General features: G+C 36.6%; 1 protein-coding gene and 1 pseudogene across 2 annotated transcripts in view; one reads left to right on the top strand and one right to left on the bottom strand.

The window, feature by feature from the left end:
- The first annotated feature begins 1782 nt into the window (after positions 1 to 1782).
- EXOC4 (exocyst complex component 4) overlaps positions 1783 to 8935 on the top strand; it is a 675009-nt gene continuing 667856 nt past the window's right edge. For both annotated transcript variants that reach the window (XM_011359538.2, XM_023530309.1), the window contains exon 1: positions 1783 to 1907. In XM_011359538.2, the coding sequence (XP_011357840.1) occupies positions 1822 to 1907 (86 nt within the window). In that variant the 5' untranslated portion in view covers positions 1783 to 1821. The remainder of the gene's footprint in view (positions 1908 to 8935) is intronic.
- LOC111739235 lies at positions 8093 to 8211 on the bottom strand (annotated as a pseudogene).

Raw genomic sequence — 8935 nt, 5'->3', positions numbered from 1 at the left:
GCTGAATTCATTTATTAGCTCTAATTACTTTTAAAAATTCTTTAGGATTTCCAAATGTAAAATCATGTTATCTACAAAACAGATAGTTTTACTTCTTCTTTTGCAATTTTATTCTTTCCTTGCCTAATTACTCTAGCTAGAATTTGCAGTGCTTTGTTGAATAGCAGTAGCAAAAGTGGGCATACTTGTTCTGTGTCTGATCATAGCTGAAAATTTTCAGTTTTTCACCATTGACTATGTTAGCTGTGGTTTTTAAATAAATATCCTTTACATGTTGAAGATCTATTTCTAGTTTTCTGAGTGTCTCATCATGAAAAGGGGTTTGGATTTTCTCAAAAGCTTTTTCTGCCTCAACTGATGGATGATCATATTTTTTTTTCTATTGCTCATATTCTTAGCTACTAGGCCCAAATAACTCTCTTTAGACATTGAGTTAATTTTACAGCCTACTTTTTGCACTTATACCATGAAAATCTTCTTTTCATTAAAGGTCATTAAAATTACGATTACCAGTGGGTATATGTTATATCCTCATAGGGAAGGAAGTTCTATAATTTATTTACTACTTCTATGTTTCAAAATTTTCAATATTTTCTCTATATCTGTATTTCTTTAGGAACAAAGTCCCTAGTACTGGAATTACTGGGCCAAAGGCAATGAACACTTTTAAACAAACAAACAAACAAACAAACAAACACTTTTAACTGATTTTTAAAAATCAATGTGATCTTCTATCAGTGCAATGTGTTTATTTTTCCAAGCTTATATTTTTATTTTTCATATATTTTTTTTAATTTTATTTTTAAAATTTTTACCCCTCCACCCTCCCCTCTAGTCTGTGTCTGTTTAATAAAAATAGTTTATGTGTTCTGTGCTTGCTGCTTCATAACTCTAGGACCCCCGAGTTTGCTTCCTATTCATCTCTGAAGTTCTTTAATCTTTTCTGCTACTAAGCAGACCATCTCTTTCCTTCCTTCTCCGTATTTATTTTTCCTTGTTTCTCGATTTGGCCACTTTTCGTAGCCTAATCTTTGTTATTTGTTAATTTCATTTTCTGAATGAATGACTAAGTCAATAGTCAAATGCAAGAAATATGAAAACTTACCAGTAAAAATACTAATAAAGCACACATGTTCATTATTGCTATTCAAATTTTATTTAGCTTAGGAAGATAAGGAATTTGAATCTGGTCAGTTTCGGTTTTCTCGGTCTTTACCAACATCCATTTGCGTTCCTGAGTGCATGATTTTTAGAATTATCTGAAATATAGCAACACTAGAAAATAGTTGAACTCACATAAAACAAATGTAAAACATTTAATTTTAGAGAGTATTAAAAAAAACTTTGTCTCTATTCATTTTCGGATTTTACTCGCTTTTAAAGTAAAAACTTTGCATACAGACATCAAGCACAGACCCCCCGCCCACGCCCCGCCCCACTTAAATACACACCCCCATGAACACAATTTGGCATCGGCGGATAAATTTAATTTAAAAACTTATATAATTCTAAAAACAAAGCAGCTAAAAAAGCATCCCTCGGGATAATAATAAATATAAATAAGACTTCACGAAGTCGTCACTGGTTTAGCTTTCCTCCGCGCCCAGGAACTGCGCAAGGAAAACTACGACTCCCAGAATGCTCAGCGCGCGCGCGCGCGCGCGCCAGGCCTCGAAACTCGCAGCCTCAGTCCGGCCCCCTCGCTTCGGCGATTAGCCAGTTCTGTGAATTTCTCTTCTCCCATTGGTGGGCTCTCCGGCGAGGTCAATTCCTACGTTGCCTTCGGCTTCCTCTAGCCTACCGTTCCCGCCCCCTACCAAGATGGCGGCAGAGGCAGCTGGTGGGAAATACAGAAGCACAGTGAGCAAAAGCAAAGACCCCTCGGGGCTGCTCATCTCTGTGATCAGGTGAGGGAGGCAGGAGGCAGGGTCAGGGGACAGGGGGCAGCGGGCAGCGGCTCAGACTCCGCCTTGGAAAGGAGAAGGCTTACCTGGGTTCCACCCTGCCGTCCCTTCCCTTCCCTCCTTGCCTCCCCCCAGCCCCTCCCAAGGGTCTCCACAGATCCCCCTTTTTCTCTTGGGCTGGAGGGAGGAGCCTCCCCTTTTCTTTAGGGCCAGAGCTTTCCATTCGGGTGCCAGGGCTCTAAAAGCACGCCGTTTGGGGCTCGGTAGAGAAAGTGCTCATTTATTCATACCACGTTTATTTGTTTATTGCCTTCAGCAGCGCTCACTGAGGAAGGTGCTTCGTTTCCTGGACTTCCGGGTTTAAGGCCCTAAAGTCTGGAGATGCCTGTCACGATTTGCAGATTGTGTTTTCACACTTTGGATACCTCCAACCACCACCTGTGAATGGCCACAGCCCTCCCATATAGGATTCTGTAGTGAGCTGGCAGAAGCACTGTGGGTTTCAAGGCACACATCGTTTTTGATTTTGCTCTGCCTTCTTACCCTTGTCTATTCCTTACACTTAACAAATTTCAAGTTATCCTCTATGCACATTTTTTTTTCCCGCAGTACGTCTGGTGGGAGTGGGAGTGGCGGGCCTTCTTGGGGCTTTAAAAAAAAAAAAGAAGAATTAAGGGTTGGGGAAACCCTTTCGGACATAATTAAGGATGATACAGGAAGTGACTAAAAACAACTGGAATAAAATGTTTGACAAGTTTTTACGTTGTTGACATTTGAATTTCATTTCAGGTATTTTTCATAACACTCCCGCCCCTTTACCCGCACTTTCCCTGCAAGCTAAATTTTTGATGGAGTCCTTGGAGGGCTCCTGGAGTGTCCTGATATTTTAAAAACCCAGGCCCAATAGTATCTGGTTAATAAGCTCTTGAATAAATGAACAAATTGAATTTTTCAAATAGCCTGCTGCTCATGGACTGATAAAGACCCATCTCATGGGTGTTATTTAGGGACTTCTAGTTTAAGATTGTGGCATAATTAATCATTACCAAAATTTTTAAAGGATTAAGATGATAATTCTCTGTGTGGAAATAATATACTTGGTAGGCCATACAGAGGAAATACTGTTCTATTGTGGACTCACATTCCTGCTATAACAATACACAGGTAGTGTAGATGTTTCATGATATTAAAATATTTGTAGCTTCCTATCTTAATCCTGTGTGAAAATATAATACATGCATTTATTTGGATTCATTTTTGAACTTGTTTATTATTTTTTTCTGCCTTACAGTCGACATTCATTTAAACGGTATGTATTTACTGCCTGTTTGTGGTATTGTGCTTGGCACTTAATACATACTTAGTAAATATTTGTCAAGTGAATGAGTGAATGCTCTGAGTTTTGCAAAGATGAATTAGACATGATGTTACAGTAGGCTAGACTTAGGATGTTATAGTAGACTATACTTGAGGGACAAAATATGTAAGTTAAAACTATGACATAAGACTATAAGAGACAGATGAAATGAGAATCAGGAGGAGGGGCGATTACGCCTAGTGGAAGTGGAGTGAGGGAGGGGTTAGGGTAGGTACTAGCTATGTACAAATTACCTCCTCACCTGTGTATTTAAGAGTCTGTAAGCTTTACCCATTTCTTTTAGGCTATAAATCAGTTTTCTTAAATGCAGTTAAATTTACCCTAAATGTTCTATATTTGAAAAAAGCGTGAAAAACAAACTAAAGGTTTTTTACTAATACCAATTCAGAAACATACATTGCTTTCTGATGCCTTTGTGTTCTTCAGGGGGAAACTCCCACTGCTGGATGGTGTGGAGTGTGATTTTGTGGTTATTCATCCATCTCTTATGCCTGTATACATTACCTTCACATTAAGCCTAGATACTTTTTACTCTGACTTCTTTTGTGTGTTATTGTTTTCATTTTTCTTTTCTTTGACCACCTCAGACCATTTGAACAACACTTTTCATTTTGTTATATCTGTTACCAGCATGGTATAACGGAGGGTTCAGATCGAACATTGTGGGTAAGTTTAGTAAGGATTGGGGTTCATGGTTACATATGACCTTTTTAAGATGATGTTGTTGATATTGGAGTATTGCTGTTTATATTCAAATTTCTTTGAGTCATAGGGAAATTTTGGGGTTGGAGTAAGGGCGTTGCTAACTTTCCTTGTTTCCTCCATGATGTGCTTTCGAACATACCCAGTAGTTTAAATTGCATAAAGAGTGGATGTAAATGAGAGGATAGTAGTGTTACTTTGGTGTTTGGGGTCTGAGAGAGTTGGAGGGAGAGTACTTCTGGGAATAGAAGGAGGAATGTTGTTGCTAAGAGAGTAGATCTTAAAAGTTCTCATCACAAGAAAAAATTTGTAACTGTGAACAAAATTTACTGTGGTAATCATTTTGCCACATAGACATAAGTCGTTACGTTGTATACCTTAAATGAATAAGTGTTGTATGTTGCTGCTTTGTCTATTTGTTCAATTTGTATTTTCTGTGTTACCTTTCTTGCAACATCGTATTCATGATTCTTAATTCCTACTATAAAACTTTGTTTACCTCTTGTTATCCTTAACCTCTTTTAAAATTTTCTCTCAAAGACTATAGCTTTCCTGGTTGCTTTGGCAACAAGCCTCAAAAAGGAGAACCCATTTTAGACATGTTCATAAAATCTGAGCATTCCTGAAGATGTATCTTTAGGGTATGTGGAACTATATGTGTCTGTTTTCTTTCATGTTTCCATGGACCTATCATTTTGTCACAATAAATTACTTGTTCGTGATAGAATCCACTGTCTTTTGAGAAGTTTGCTTAGTTTAACTTTATCTTTTATCTTTTTTTTTTTTTTTAAATCACTGAGCAGTTGTTTTTCTTTTTTGGATAAGAAAAAAGTGTTAAAAATTCTCCCTCGATTCTCTCGTTTAGATATGTAAAAAGTATCATTTCTAGACTACATTAGGTGTGAACATAACAGTTTTTATGTATTTTTTAATACTATTCCTATTAGCAGGAAGAGAATTTATTGTTCCAGTCATCTTTTAACAGCAGATAAAAAAAAAAAAAAACTACAGGTGGATAAGGACTGGGTTGGTATACACATGGGATATCCCAATCTCATCACTATTTCTAGCCATGGTATGAATAGTTAAATAATCACTGTTTTGCTAGTGTGCTAAGTCCATCACTTTAAAGTATTTAAATGTCAAAGATGAAGTATAGTGTAATTGTAATAGAAGTAGTACATTTAGCAGATGGGTATTTTTAAAAAGTATATTGAGACTCATAAATGAAATTCTTAACCATTTAAAGAGTACTAAATAAAAATATTTCAGGACAGTCATGTTTCAAAGGGTGCACTCTTATGGCTTCACAGGGGGATCCTTAGGTTGTAAAGTGGGGCTTTGATGAGACAGACAGTGCTTGGGATTGAGTCCATTGGAGGCTGTGGCTAACTGCAGTTTTTCATTTTAAGTCTTTCCACTGGCCCTTTAAAATGGAACTTATTTTGTGGACAGAGTCATGATTACCTGTTGATGTACGATTTAGACAGTTTTACATGCGCGCATACACATGTCCTTTTCTATTGATCTCCCCTCTCCCTCACAACCTGTGTTAAGTATGAAGTTGGAGCAGGTAGCCTTTCTAATCAGGTAATAAGCAGGGTGGCATTTGGGAGATGCTATTTTATTTTTGTGAGTTCTTGTCAGATTTTTAATTGGGAAATGTGTCTACCACTGTTAGGTGATTTGCTTTCCAATTAAATGTTGACTTTCTTCTCTTTATAAGTTGGCCTATAATAGCCAGTTTAATTGGGAAGACAGACTTGGCTGTGACTTGAGGAGACCTTATTGAAACCTCAGAGCAGAGCTTTTGTAGACAGACTCTGGCTACAGATGTCAAGGAAGTTTGAAGGCAAGTTGAAGGTTCACGTTTCATCAACTTTCATGTCTTCACAGAAGATGGAATTTCAAAAACGTAGAAAATCCTTTATTGTGGACACCTGTTAAATTCCCTTCCTCCTCAGAGAGTATTTTGGTCAGCCCCATATTTAATTCAAAGTAAACTTTGTAGAAGGGGTCCAGGCTTTGATCAGAGCTTTGAACAAAGAGCTCTGAGGTTCCTGACACAGTTTGTGGTAGGAAAGGGATGTGCACACTGTTCGGAGCTTGGAAGTTGAGTCCTGGAACTTGTTTTAGGTGGTTAGTGTTGTTTCCGGCACCACCTCCTCTCTTGATTTGAGCCACTTGTTATGGTTTTTAGGGTTTCTGCCTCCCTTTGTACCCTGGTGAGTCTTGATGCTACTGATGCAGTAAGGTTTGAAAATTACGACTAGAATACCTGGAGACTAAACTTTATAAACTTTCTGGAAGTTCTGGGATATCTGACAACATATGTGGCAAAAAAACAAAACAAAACGAAAAAAAACACAAAACAAAAAACCCGCCCCCTTTTTTTCCCTGGCTAAACACACAGAATTAGTATCTTGGGAACCCATGTCATAGTTTCTAACCTCATGTGTAATTTTTAACATTGGAATTTCTTGAAAGCTTCAGGCATGTAGTTCTAATGTTGAGTAATATGGTCAGATTTATTCAAGCCATTACTTGCAGGTGTTTGTGGTCACAGTTTTTGCTGGAAGGTGTGGTATAGTTAGTAGAAACTTATTGTATTATCTGTGTAAAGTAACCTGGGATCAGCACTGAAAGCCACCATGTCTTAGTGTCTCATTTGTCAAATGGGGTGACAATATGATCTGCTATGGTTTGGGGGAAAATTAAATAAGATATTAAAGTGCCTGGCTTATTTGGCATCGAGAAAGCACTTAAATGTTCCTTTCTTCCTTTTTAGGATCTGCAGCTTCTCTGGTTAGAAACTTGATTTTAATATTTGCCAGATAGCAACCGGGATATTTTCCACCAAAATATCTTTGCCAGGTTGGCTGGAATGTTTGATTCCAGTTGTCGGAATATTCTCTTTGTAACCAGGGAACCTTCTGTAGCTGAATTCAGATGGTTATTATTTGATAATTTGAGAGTTAGCTAAAGAAGCTAGCATTTAATATATGTATGCTTACCTGTGTATGTAAAACATAAAATATAAACAGACAAAATATAAAACATTTATTAGATTGAGGACAGAAAAGCTATAAGCAAGCAAATCAAAGGGCCCTGTGATCTCTGTGCCTAGATAACCCTTGTTACCATTAAAAATTTATATATATGATTTCTAAAATCATATACATAATTTTCTAAAATAAGTTACATATTTAAAAAGTTCAAATATTTCAAGAGGAACAAAATAAAAAGAAGTTAAGACTTTTTTCCCTGTTCATTTCCTTCCTGAAATACATTCCTGTTAAGTGTCCTGTGATTCCTTGAGGAATATAGAAGACTGTAACTACATGCAAATGTATAATCTTAAAAGAATATGTTACTTAATGTAATAATGTAATTATGAATTTGTATAATACTTAGGGAATATTTATAAAGAGTACATTTACTTTCTTTAAACAAGTGGGATCATACTATGTATACTTCTTTACCTTCGTTCATTTGTTTTTCTTTATCTCGGATAGCTTTTCTAGCAGCACACATTGATCTGTGTCTTTCCTTTTAGTGGCTATGTAGTATTCTGTCACATGGATACACCATAATCTATTTAATTGATGGATTTCCTTTTCGATTTTATTTTCTTAACAAACAATTCAGTTTATTACTTTTTATCATCTATTGAAAATATGTTGCAGTGAGGATTTGTGTACATTTGGGTTATATCCATGGTTTAAGTTCATGGCAGTGGTGATGGACTAGCTGCATCAGAGTTTGTGTACGTGCACTTGTATTTTGACAGATAAGCCAGACTGTCTTTCAGAGAGATGGTAATTTATACTCCTATAATTGGTGTATTAGAGTACCTGTTTTCCCATGCCCTCGCCAGAAACTAGATTTAAAAAAAATTTTTTTTACAGTATAGTTGACATACAATATTAGTTTCAGGTGTACAACATAGTGATTTGACATTTACATACCTTACAATGTGATCACCATGATGTCTAGTAACCATCTGTCACCATACGAAGTTATTATGATGTTATTGACTATTTTCCGTATGTTGTACATTATTACGTCCCTGTGACTTGTTTATTTATTTATTTTTATTTATTTTTAATGCCTACAGCACCTGGTATTCCTAGGTGGTCTCCCATCCAAGTACTAACCTGGCCCGACCCTGCTTTGCTTCCAAGATGAGATGAGATCGGGCACGTTCAGGGCGGTGTGGCCATAGACTGACTTGTTTATTTTATAACTGGAAGTTTGCACTTTTTATTCTCCTTCACCTTTTTCACCCATCTTCCATCTCCCACTCCTCTGGCAATCATCAGTTTGTTTTTTGTATCTGTGAATTTCTGTTTTATTTCATTTGTGGTTTTTAGATTCCACGTATAAGTGAAATCATATAGCATTTGTCTTTCTTTGACTTAATTAGCATGAAATCCTTTAGTTCTATCCACGTTGTCGCAAATGGCAAGATGTAATTCCTTTTTTATGGCTGAGTAATATTCTTGTGTGTGTGTGTATCACATCTTCAGACACTGTATTTTTGATTGTCTTTATTAACTCTGCTCTACTGCACAATTAAGAGAGGAGTGTTTTTTCCATTGTTATTTAGATAGGGCTGTTGGATGTATCTGGATATTTGTGTTTGCAAATACTTTTTTTCCAGTCTGGTTTGTCTTCTCATTTTCTTGACAGTGCCTTTCCTGGAGCAGAAGTTTTAAAGTTTAATGAAGCCCAGCTTATTAATTCTTTCATGGATTGTGTCTTTGGTGTTATATGTAGAAAATCATTGCCATACCCCAAGATCATCTAAATTTTCCCCTGTGTTACTTTTTAGGAGTTTTATATTTTATGTTTTCTATTTAGGTCTGTTATCCATTTTGAGTTGGTTTTGTGAAGAGTGTAAGATCTGTGTTTAGATTAATTTTTTTGTTTTGCATGTGGACGTCCAGTT

The sequence above is a fragment of the Pteropus vampyrus genome, unplaced genomic scaffold, assembly GCF_000151845.1.
Source record: "Pteropus vampyrus isolate Shadow unplaced genomic scaffold, Pvam_2.0 Scaffold48, whole genome shotgun sequence".
Classification (NCBI taxonomy): domain Eukaryota; kingdom Metazoa; phylum Chordata; class Mammalia; order Chiroptera; family Pteropodidae; genus Pteropus; species Pteropus vampyrus.
The sequence above is the reverse complement of the archived record's forward strand: the minus strand, read 5'-3'. Positions and strand labels throughout refer to the sequence as shown.